At 45.3% G+C, this 12,564-nt stretch overlaps 1 protein-coding gene across 2 annotated transcripts; it reads left to right on the forward strand.

Moving 5' to 3' along the window:
* Positions 1-418: 418 nt before the first annotated feature.
* rab35b (RAB35, member RAS oncogene family b) lies at positions 419-9,204 on the forward strand. Of its 2 annotated transcripts, XM_068720924.1 has the most exons (6): positions 419-735; positions 2,853-2,903; positions 3,069-3,192; positions 5,982-6,106; positions 6,278-6,402; positions 6,955-9,204. In XM_068720924.1, the coding sequence occupies exons 1-6, from the start codon at positions 684-686 to the stop codon at positions 7,081-7,083; spliced, it is 606 nt and encodes a 201-aa protein (XP_068577025.1). In that variant the 5' UTR covers positions 419-683; the 3' UTR covers positions 7,084-9,204. The 2 variants fall into 2 exon arrangements, with proteins under 2 accessions (XP_068577025.1, XP_068577026.1); XM_068720925.1 differs by lacking the exon at positions 6,278-6,402.
* The last annotated feature ends 3,360 nt before the right edge of the window (positions 9,205-12,564 follow it).

The following is a 12,564-nucleotide window of genomic DNA, read 5'->3' on the forward strand; positions in this document are numbered from 1 at the left end:
TGGAGTAATTGTAACGCTCCTGGAGTGTCACCTCTGCTGTCTGAAGCACTCCATCTTGTTTAGGGCTCTTAAAGCACCATCAGCATTAAGATTAAGGAGAGACCCTGATGAATATTTGAAGCATGTTTTAAATGTATGTTATGTTGCTTGGACATATGAACCATTTCTATGAGGTGACAGAAATATAAGTGTTAATGGAGGGATGGGGTGGATTTACTATATTCCGTGTGTATATAGTTTCCTCTAAATATTTTTTAAAGATATGTAAAGAATCCATCCATTTATCGGATCCTGCCTGCAGATGTTGTTAATCAACGGTACGGTACTTGCCCTTCTAGTGGCATGAGGTTGGTGTTCATCAATGGGATGGGACGGCAGCGCTGTAGCAGGAGCGTGCGCAGTGAGGCCGGGTGAGAGTTGGGTGCAGCTCCATCAGAGAAGGAAGCGGAGTTTCCGGCTGTTTGCAGCGGAGGGAGAGGATTGCTGACGCCGCGAAACCCCCAGAAAAACGCCGCCGGCTCGGGGGGGCTAACAGTTTCTAGTATTGGTAGTGGTCGTTTGCTTTCGTACCAGGGGAATCTGGGGGCTGGTGATATATTATTTTTTTTTTACACGAGCCGAGGGGGTCGGACAGCAAACGGAGCAAAGCGTCACAAGGCGGGGGTGAGCCACCAGCTACCGGCATGGCCAGGGACTACGATTACCTCTTCAAGCTGCTCATCATCGGTGACAGCGGTAAGGCGACGCCGGGGATGCGGGACGGGAAGTGGGCCCTGTCTCGTTTTTTGTTTTTCTCTCTAACGGGAGAAGAAGGAATGCAGCCGTGGGGCCGTGTTGTTCTTCTACGATGCGTTTACAACTTGTTATTTTCTATTTTCTGCATTGAAATGATTGGTGAATTGTACACATCCGCCATATTTCTGTGGCGCTGACAGGGCGGAGGTTGTGGGCATGTCAGGCGATCAGGCCGGATATCGCCTCCAGATCTTCAGGGTTTGTCCCTCGAAGATCTGCTAGTCCTGTTCTCATATCGACTGAGGCATTTATTTCACCTCCACAACAAAACACACACTGTAACCCAAATAACTGTAACGGGATACCCATGCTCCTCTAATTTGGCCTCTAGCTTGTATCCCCTATTAGCTGTTTTAGCTAGTTGGAAGTTAGGCTAACGTTTGACTATGTAGCTAACTGTTAGCTAACGTCAGTTGAATTGAAAAGCTAGTCTCACAACAAGTTTGTGGTCCTCACACATGCGAGAAAGCCTCTTATGTTCGCTGCAACGCGTTAAGTCAGCTAAGTGAGGTCGTTCTTGAAATGCTGTTTGTTATTTAGCTAGCTAGCTAGCATGATGGTGCTAGCTGCTTGCTAGTGGAGGAATGCTGCACTGCAGTCTCCGGTTTGCATGCAGCCAGTCAAAGTAAAGTGAAGTGACACCACAAAGTGGTTAGTGTCACAACTGTCGTTTCAATTAAGAGCGACGCTACAGCCCAGCTGCTGAGGTTCAAAGACCACTGACTGTGTGGCTGTCTTACCTGTGTTATGTTGAAATACATGGCAAACAATGTCACAGGTAGATGCTTGATGTTCTACTGATAAGGACTGCTCTTGTGTAGCTCCATTGAAGTAAAAACATGCCTTTTCAATGTGGCTCCACCCTCAGTATAGTATAATAGAGTATAGCCTCAGCCTGCAGCGCTTCTTTTGTGGGCAATGATCTTTGCATTCATTGACAACCCCGATCCTGGCACTGCCCCATCAGCTGCTCACAGTGGAGGGGAAAGACACCACAGAAACCCCTTCACTGCCGCTCACACACAGAGGCCAGTGTCCTCTCAGCTGCAGCTTCATGGATGTACAAGTGACTGTAGTGCTGCACAAAGACAACGTAGGAAAAGACGCTCTGACCTCTGCCCCTCTTCCTTGGCTTCATGAGGAGTTATCTGTTGCTGAGGATCAGATATTCCAACACACCGGATCTCCAAGCCGAGTTTAGTCCCCGGCCTCTGCCACAGCAGCACATGATGAATCTGCTCATGGAGAGCGACTTGACACAAGTTGTGTGACGTAGAAACTGGATGGAATATTACATCCTAAAAAGTACAAACAGATGACGGTCTCTCTTCTGCTTTGAAGCTTTTTGCCATTGTTTGTTTGAACAAAACTCTGTGGCTCGGAGACCACAGGAGCCTGAGAGCTTTTATGTTGGGACCAAACACGAGATGACAATAACACAATAGGTAGGCTGAGTAACGGGGCTGTAGGTTGAGTCCCGCCCCAGGCTGGGCAGCAGACTCCCTTCCATAACTTCCAGTTGTAACCTGACAACGTGTCCGTTGAAGACATCACTGATCCCTCTCATCTAGTTCCCTGTTTCATCTCCCTCTTCTTTGTCCTCTCCTGTCATCTCTTGTGACTGTTATTTCGTCCTAAAAACCTATTTATTGTCGTGCACGATAATTTTAGGAACCCAGATATATCTGTTCCGTTTATTGTCTTGTCTTTGTGGCTTTGAACTGCTGCTGCTTGCTCCTCTGTTGCATTGATGACGCTTCTGCAGGTAAAAGCGTCATCGAAACGCCTTAAACAAAGGCGTTGGTGTAGCCTTGCTTACCTTAAGTCCTCCACTCTGTACACCGTGCCACAGGTATTACTCTGTGTGTACGTTTTGAAGAAGTAAATCTTTAGGCGCTCAATGATCACAGCAGCTGCTGACGGTTGACATCTTGTTTTCGGTTTGCAGCTGTAGCATTTAGTTGGAAGTCACATATAATAGAATGCACTTGTGTTTTTGTGTTTTTGGAGCCGTGTTTTACTCTTAACCTCATCCTGTGCTTGTGTTTCCTCCTCAGGAGTGGGGAAGAGCAGTCTCCTCCTGCGATTTGCAGACAACACGTTTTCAGGTGTGTGTGTGTGTGTGTGTGTGTGTGTGTGTGTGTGTGTGTGTGTGTGTGTGTGTGTGTGGTTCAGCCTCAGCCTCAGCCACTGTTTCATTTCAACACTTTGCGACTTTGCTGTTGGAGGTCACATGAGTTGATTCTTTTTGTGTCGATGTGCGTGTTTTGCAGGTAGCTACATCACCACGATCGGCGTGGACTTTAAGATCCGGACGGTGGAGATCAACGGGGAGAAGGTGAAGCTACAGATCTGGGATACGGCGGGACAGGAGCGCTTCCGCACCATCACCTCCACGTAAGTAGATCCACGCAAGCACATCTATCGGGGGGGGGTTGTCCGGTGACGCTAGATATTTTCAAATCTGAAACCAAGAAAAGATCTTTGCGGTCCTCAGATTCTGGTTTTATTTGAGGAAACAGTTTGCAGACAACTAGAATGAGTCGGTGCTGCTCTATGAAACTGGGTGGAATTCCCCCACACGTCTTAATTACAGATGTGAGAGGGAGGCTCTTAGTCTGCTGTAGTGCTACGTGACGGCAAGGGGCCGCTCTCATGCTTGTAGTGTGTGTGTGTGTGTGTGTGTGTGTGTGTGTGTGTGTGTCTGTGTGTCACACTGCTGTACAGCGGCCTCCATGAGCCTCCGGCTTCAGAAGAGTTCTCCGGGTTCCCGACAGAAGAGCTCGCAGAATGTCCAACACGAGCCCCTTCAGCTCATCTACATCCAAACATCACAGCTGCTCGTTACTGTTGAATGGAAGCTCACTGCATCTTTTGCCTTTGACTCCTGCGGCTCACAGCACGGTGTTAATGAATACAAGTGGACTGCTTTAGTGGGGAGTGACTGTTGTTGGAACGTTTTGAAGCTTTAAGGTCCCAGTGAATCAGGAGTTACAGCTTCTTTACGGTCTCTATTGATTCTTTTGTAAAAGTAGGAGTAATACAAGTGTTGTAATAATTCAACAGCACCGACTCTGTACAGAACATTGTCCCTGTTACTCCGGATGAAGAGTTTACATTGGGACTATTTCTTTGAAGGGAAGTAGGTCCAATGAAACTTTAACTGTCAGATCTGTTGACATTCCTTTCTGGATAGACAATCAATGCTGTGAACAACACAAACACTAAGAGATAGATAACTCAAAACCATCTGCATTGTCACGACCACCAGTTGCAAATTCAAATTTGAAGAATCAAGTTTCCACCTGCTAGCCGCTACCTGTGTCTGTTTGCTGCTTGGTGCTGAAACTGAAACCCGCTGACTGTTGCTTGTGAAAGCCCAGATGAGAGTGAATCAAAACAGTGAACTGAAAGACGCCATGAAGCTCAGTAGAACCGAGAGGAATAATTCTAGATACCAGACGTGTTTTAGAGTCTCACCGTATCTCTCTCTGCTGTGACGTCATCTCACCCACTCTCACCCACTGTCCATGTGAGCATTGTCCTGAACAAGTCCAGCAGGGCCCGTTAGATCCTTGATATAACCAGCACCGCTGCAGTGATGTTGTTTTAGAACCAAACAACCAGAACAAGCCAGAGAGCTTGAAATCCTCCGGCCCCCTGAGGAGTACGGCCGTCCTCGTTCTGCAGGAATCCCTCCACCGAGCAGGCGGCCCGTTTCGTCTGACCGGTCACTGTGCTGAAGCAGAGCGGCGCCTCATTACCTCCTCAACAGTCTTCACCGTGAAGCTGGATCAGAATCCTGCTCCTGGACTGGCCTGAGGCGGCGGCTGAATGTCGGGTCCTTCGGTTACGTGCCTGAGGCTGCCATCAGCCTCAGGCCCAAGTTTCATTTTATTTATTCTGAAAAGACATTTAGCAGAGCTGGTTTTGAATGCTGAAGCTTCTCCACCTTATATTCTGTATCAAGTTTACAAGTATTAACAGTTTTCAGACAAAAACACACGATCATGATAGAGACGCACCCATCGATCGGCCGCGGTCCGTCTCGTACGTCCAATTCATTGCTGGTCAAATTCACACACACACACACACACACACACACACACGTGTCACATGATGGTTTCGCGTCGCACGTCTGTGTGGAAGCTCTTCAGCATGAGTGAAGAGGACATGAAGCTTGGTCCTTACTTTGGAAGTTTGTCCAACACCCACATGAATCTTAGATTTCCAATGAAAGAAATGTGACACATTAATGTATGATGTTGATTATAGTTCTTAAAAAGAATGAAAATCAAAGTCGATGGGTTTTCGGTTAGATGTCTGTGGTGAACACGAGCTAGAGAGATTTTAACGTTTTGTTTTGTGATGTCACTGCTGGTGGCGTGTTGTTCCTTTATTGCCCATCATTGGCTTATTCCCTGTGGAGATTACATTTATGTAATACGATATCTTAAACATGCAAGCATCCTAAACGGTCATTTGCCACAGATCCTAATTTCTACAATAATCCAAAATCTACTGGAAAAACAAAACAAACGGTGACAGGCAACAAGTATCCCCAACTGGACTGGAACCAGAGAGGTCACATGATCAGCGCCTGAAACCCCGAGGCCATGAGGGCGCCTCTTGATTGGTCCAGTTTACTAACGTTTTATTACCCTGTTTGTGCAGAGTTTTACTGCAGACAAGGTGACTGCAGGTTGGGCCCCACACGCCTGCTGTGTCTGTTTAGTAGTTCACACACACACACACACACACACACACACACACACACACACACACACACACGTAGTCATCCACCTCTGCTGTCTGGTCGCCCATTACTGCAGGACATTTGGGGGGGGGGGGGGGCATGTTCATGCTCATGCTCAGACAACACCGTATCCCCACTCTGTCCCACCATGCAGAAACACCCACACACACCCACACATAGTGATTCTGACAAAGGGCTCTTTGTGTCTGTTTGGTGCAGCTACAGTGAGGATGCCCTCGTTGTGACGCCCGGTGCTCGGGTCTACAGTCAAACCGTCCACCGCATTCTGGTTCAGCTGCCTGTGTGGAACAGATGCTTCTAACTTCTCTGGGTTTCCTAATGTCAAAGGCTGACCGTCTCTCTCTCTCTCTCTCTCTCTCTCTCTCTCTCTCTCTCTCTCTCTCTCTCTCTCCCCCCTCTGCGTGTTCAGATACTACAGAGGAACGCACGGCGTCATAGTGGTGTATGACGTCACCAGTGCAGAGTCCTTCGTCAACGTCAAACGATGGCTTCATGAAATCAACCAGAACTGTGACGACGTGTGCCGAATATTAGGTGAGTGTGTGCATTTCAGCGTTCAGGAAAAAGTCCAGGCGCCTAAAAATACACCTTGAATCTAGTGCACACGTGGGTCTTTTTTGTATTTGTTTGATTTGCAGGCATTGTATAATTGTTCCCAGCTTGGCTCCTGTTACATCACCGTTAAACAGTACTTCCTATTTTCAGTGGGAAACAAAAACGACGACCCCAACTCCAAGGTGGTCGAGACGACTGACGCGCAGAAGTTCGCCGAGCAGATGGGAATCAACCTGTTTGAGACGAGTGCAAAAGAGAACATCAACGTTGAAGAGGTAACTCGCTGTTTGTGTGTGCAGCCGTCCGTCACGCATCGGCTGACGGCAGGAACCAGCCGGCGGGTCTGGACGCTCCGTACTACCTGCTGCTCAGCCTGGCTTATCGTCCGGACCGCTCCTTAAAGGAAGCGGGTTTTTTTTGGGGAAACTACACTTTCTGGCATCGACTAAAGAGAGACTTCAGAAAGTCCAGCACATAACTCCTATAGAACCACACATTGTTATGACTCTTTTTGTTACATATTAAAGGACCAGTGTTCAGGACTCAGAGGATCCCTCTGAGTCCTGAACAGTTCCTGAGTCCTACACCCCTGTGGAAACATCAATGATCATTGCTGGTAGTAGAGAGAGAACTCGAGAATGTCTTTTGTGCAGAATAACACAGTTCTGAATATCATATTCCATGTTAGAAGCATTAAAAAAATGACTAAAGAAATCTTAGTTTCACGCGCAGATTTCAGCCGGTGGTTTTTTTTTTTGAAGCGGTCTCTTCCTGCAGTCTCGTTGCCGTTCTCACCGCGCGATGCCGGTTCTGTTCTTCTCCTGCAGATGTTCAACTGCATCACAGAGCTGGTGCTCAGAGCCAAGAAGGAGGTGCTCGCCAAGCAGCAGCAGCAGCAACAGAACGACGTGGTCAAACTCACCCGGAACAGTAAACGAAAGAAGAAGTGCTGCTAGCAAACTCTGACGCCATCCACGGGGAAAGAAAGGCCCCGGCGGCGTCTTTTCTTCACACATGCATATATACACACAAGATGGGACTCAGAGCATCTAAATTAAAAGAGCAGATAAAGATTTAATAAATATACGGTGAAAGATTTAAAAAAAAAAAAAAGAAAAAAGAACAAAATAAATGGGAATAAAATGTCCCGTTTGGACAAACCAATCATGAAGACTTCCAAAAATAAGAGTGTACAGATTTTATTAGCGGGCAAATCAAGTTTTATTTTGAATTGAGCAGACGGGCACTATTGACCCGAGGTCCTCCTTTCTTAAAGGATCTGCAAGCCGACAACCGATCCGCCACAATGCTCCGATTTATCTCCACACAACCCCCCTCACTCAGCATCTCATCTCTCCTTCTCATTCCACTGCACACGGGACATTCAGAGTCGAGTCTGACTCTGCGCCTGAGGAGGAGGAGGGGTCACCTTTCTCCGGATGATTTTTTTCTTTCTTTCTAGTTGTTTTTTTTTTGGGGGGGGGGGGGTTTGGAACGGGTGTCTGAGTGGAGGTCACACCACCTCTCTACAGTTAAAACACAGAGAGATCATGAACTGTTAGATTTAGTTTTATTTGACTTATGGGGGGAAAACACACTGATGATGACGACGATGATGATGATGATGACGATTGGTAGACGACCTTTAGGAACTAATCCGATGGACAGAACTGGTGACCTTTCACGTTTTGTTTTTCTTTGTCTATATTTGCCAATCTTCCCATCCTCTAACCTCCAGTAGTGCTGAGCCAACAATTGATTTTATTTCTTTGTCTTTTTCTTAAAGTGCGACAGAGCAGTTGAACCCTCTCTGGAAGCACCGTTCACTGCAGTCTTACAGTCTTACTACTCTTTGCTTTTAAACCTTTACAACAAAAACGATGATACTGCCAATATTCTAGAACACAATAGCAGCTCAGTGGTGCCCATCATTTAGACTGTTGCCATAGAGACGCCCAGTTGGCCATGAGGCAGAGTGAACCAGGATCTGACGGGAACCTGTTGAGTCCTCAGGAAGTGCTTAGGGCTGCCCCCCCTCTCCCTAATCCCCCCCACACACACACACACACACACACATATCAGCCCCTCTCACAGCAACGGACTCACCTGCTGCATTCGGTCCATCGAGGGGGCGCGAGGAGGCCCCCGCTCTGGGGGCTCCCTCTCTGGAGACCTCCGCTCTGGAGACCCCCGCTCTGGGGGCTGTGTTGTCGTGGTCGTGCTGTCCATCGCTGACTGTGCTTTTTGAGCACGTAACACTTTGTTTGAAGGGGTCTGTAGGAGGTTATGCCTGACATGCGTCTCACACTGTCCAGGATTCACTGCATTTTCTCAGCTTGCAGATGTCATGTTTCTTCTTAGCTTTTAAACCTGTCTCACCCCCCCCCCCCCCCCCCCCCCCTCTACCTGTTCAAGTGAAGTGTTACCTCACAGTGTTTCCGTGGTGACAGCGGGGCTGTTAATGTGAGAGCAGATGGAGATGGACTGCAGCACTGGACCCCCAGTGTGTCGGGGCCTGAGCTCTCTCTCTGTGCACCGCCAGGGTTTGTCAGAGGCCGAAGCGTCTGTTACTGACACACATTTTATTCTGAATTTGGGAGAGTAGTGAACGGAGAGAGCGGCGCTTCTCCTTGGATGCGTCGCGTTGTCGTCGTCGTTCTCCAGGCAGACTCTGGCGGCCGGTCTGGGACCCTGTCACCTCCAGGGAACCAGGAACGCTATCAAATCCCCCATTTCTCTTCATTACGTGTATGTACATATAAATATATTTGTGTGTTTATATTCAGTATAGAACATACACACGTCGTTAGCACACCAAACTGTGCATGTGTAGGACATGCCCGTGTGCTCTGGGTGGAACACTCGTCAGCTGTGGTTTGCTGTACACTGGAGAAAAAGAGATGTACTATTCATTTTTCCCTACATGGATTTAATCAGTAATAAACGTTTTAAAGGAATAAATATTTGACACATAATGACTGATCTCATGTGTCGGTGATTTTGAGGCTTGGTCTTAACATCGTTTTTAAACCTGTGTCTTTATTTTTTTTTTTTCGCTTTTTGTGAATAAAGTTGTATGAGAGGAACGGTGTGCTCGTCTTTGGGAGCTCGCTCCCGTCTGTCTGTGGTGTTCATGAGGGTTATTCATGTTCAATGAGAGGAGTCCAGTTTTCACCCTCAGCTGATATAAACGATCACTTTCATGGGTTCATCATCAGCTCTCAGACGTCATCATCACTCGGAGCTTCATACCTGGTTTGTTGGTCGAGGGAAAGGCATGAATATGTAAGTCTCATCTGAACATTTCTGATGCTAAAACTATATATATATATATATATATATATATATATATATATATATTTAATCTTTAGTTTGGGGAATATAAACATGCTTTTTCACAGTAGACATTTTGACCTGTTGAACACAGGCGTCACTAATAACTAATAAGTTGCCTTCGAGTAATTAATGGTCGTCGCTCCATCTATGATTCATGTCTGCAATCAATTATTTAATTTGGCAATAATAAAGCAGAAACGTGCAGTTCATGTTCCCGTGTGATATTTGATATTTTGACATACTGCGTTCACGTCCGTCTTTAGGACACAGGTGTAGGAATATGACCGAAGCAAACTTAAAATATTCATATGCTCGACGCAACAGACTCATTTTGGTCGGTCCTCACAAGGTATTCAGATCTTTTACTCACGTAAAAGTACCAATACAGCGTTAAATATGCTTTGTTACAAGTAAAAGTCCTGCGTATTTACGCTTACTTAAGTGCAAAAGTACTAGCTTCAGAATATACTCGCAGTACTGAAAGTATAAGTACTCATAATGCAGGATGGTCTGTTTCAGAATAATATAATATTGAATGCATGACTTAAACTTTATCCATGATAATATATGTCGATGTATTGGTTGGTTTATATTTTGTGTTAATAATGATGAATAATAATAAATCAATCTGAGGCGGTCAGACAGTAACAAGTACAATAATTCCCTCGACAGACTGAAGGTGTGACCTGCTGGTGGCGCTGGATGAAAAGAACTAAAGGCATTACAACTAATCCTGGAGGTGACATTTATTTCTTTGTTCTTAATTTCAATTTCAAATCATTCATTTCACTCAAAACCACAAACGTCCACCACCCTGCAGGGTTAGAGGTTCAGTCAGAGGACCATCGATGTCAGCAGGCTTCATCACCTGGGAACCCTTAAACATCTCCCGGTCCACCCAGTCGACGCTGAGATGTTTCACAGAATAAGTGATCACTCTCACCTGGTGGTGGCGCTGCAGGGGAAGTCAGGGAACCAACAGAGTGCAGAGGTCACCGTGAGCCTCACTGCTAGCACGTCTGCTAATAGCTCTTCATTTAAGGTACGAATATTGAATTCATCCAAACCTCTTTGAATCTTTCTTTGTGTTGATCCACTTTAACATCAGCTGAGATGACTTCCTGAGAGATGTGTTCATGTTGAGATGTCAATGGTTTGAGCTTCTTTCTGCTGCTCTTTGAATGTGTTTGTTGTTTGCCTTCATCATGTGGGTTCTGTCTGCTGCTATTGTGTTATTTGTGGTGTTTTCATATTTCAGCGGAACGTTAGAAACACGAGCGACTTCTCTTTAACCCGCCCGACTACCAGAACCACGGGAGGAACGCGTCTGCATGTCAAGGCCAAGTCAGGGGAGACGAGCAGATTGCAAAGTATTTATTTGTACAAAAGAAATCCCCCAAAAATGCTAAGAAAATTGCATGATAAATATTTTGAATAGTTTGAAGCGTTGTGTAACGGAAACAGTGGCGTTAGTCACAATGAGCCCGCCGAGAGCACTGACCTCCAAAACAACATCCGACCAAGTGGAGACGAGCAACGGAGAACACACTCGATGGCATGTCCGTCTGTCACTGCAACACACACACACACACACACACACACACACACACACACACACACACACACACACGCAGCTGCAGACGGCCTTCAGAAAATGCTTTCAAATTCAGAAATGAGTCAGCAGAGTCTACAGTGTCTTAAAACAATGCAAACGATCAAACGAGAAACAAATCGTGACACAATGTGGACAGAACCAAATATGTTACAACTTATTATTTTTCAAACATAAACGTGAATATGAAGTGAGACGATCTACAGTCCGGTTACGGCGGCAGCGTCTGGTGTTTAATCCAAGTCTCCCTCAGCTGCCAAGCAGCCGATGGAGGAGAGTCCCCAAACCACAGACATCTGGGTGTGAAGGGTCGGCGTTTCTAATTCACCCACTTCAACACGTTCCCTTCAGACAGCAGCGCTGATAGAACGTTCTAATAAGGAACCCTTTATACAGACTATAAACAATACATAGATCACTCATTCCTGGAAGCTTGTGAAGTTAGGTTCAGAATTGCAGAAATCGCTCTCTCTTTGTGAATTCAAATAATTCCAGAATCTTTTTATTCTCAGTATATTACTGTTTGGATTGGTTTTGGTTATTTTATGGTTTTAAATGATCTTAGTTTTTTAGGTGCCATTTAAGTTGATTTTAGGGGAAAATCTGAACACATTTCTGTTTAACTCTGATATTTTCTTATTGTGTTATCTTATATTGTTAATCTGTTACTCATTGTTAGTGCTATATATATATATATATATATTTTATGTTATTGAGGTATGGAAGCCATGAGACGCAAGTGAGGAAAAGAAATGTGTTTTCTAAATCTGATCTAAATAGTTTTCTCTCCTGTGTTCATGACTTGAGAATAAATGTTCACCTGTAAAACTGATAAAAGTTTTGGCAGGTGAATTTTTTTTTGTGTTATGTAAATTCTAACTCACCTGGAAGAAAACAGGAATGCTTTTCTTCCTCTTTAGACCATGGGGTGGTGGTGCACCTCAGCCTCTTGTGGCCGAAGTGAGTAAACAGTTACTGCTTTCACAGACGAATTAAAAAAATATCTAACTAACTTAGAAAGATTGTCCTGCAAACCATGTTTTCACCAGTTCTTAGGTCACAAACAGGAGAGAAAACGACTGACTCAGAAAATGGAGGACCAGAACGAGGCTTTACACACAAACATCTGTTCATCTGTTCAGCTCATCAGGAAGACTCATAAATCATGTGACCTCTGATCTCCTAGAAAGGTCTGCAGGGCACTTAGAACATTAATGTATTAACAGTTATTACTTTTTTTAACAGTTATATTTAAAGATGATGTTCTAACTGTTGCTGTTTGTTTAGTAGAAAGTGAGAAAATCTTGATTTTTTTAAATGTAGACTTAATGAATGAATCACAGTTCACGTATAAAGGGTGAGTTATCAGGAAGTGGTACCAAGAACTGAATTTGCAATTTTTGGGGCACTCTTGGATTAATAATCAAGATTCATGAGACTTAGTTACGCATCACATTGGTGACTATTTTGGGTGAAGCTTAGAGGTGCT

This window comes from Cebidichthys violaceus, unplaced genomic scaffold, assembly GCF_023349555.1.
Source record: "Cebidichthys violaceus isolate CVI_PGR_0920_01 unplaced genomic scaffold, fCebVio1.0.p SCAF_26, whole genome shotgun sequence".
Taxonomy (NCBI): Eukaryota; Metazoa; Chordata; class Actinopteri; order Perciformes; family Stichaeidae; genus Cebidichthys; species Cebidichthys violaceus.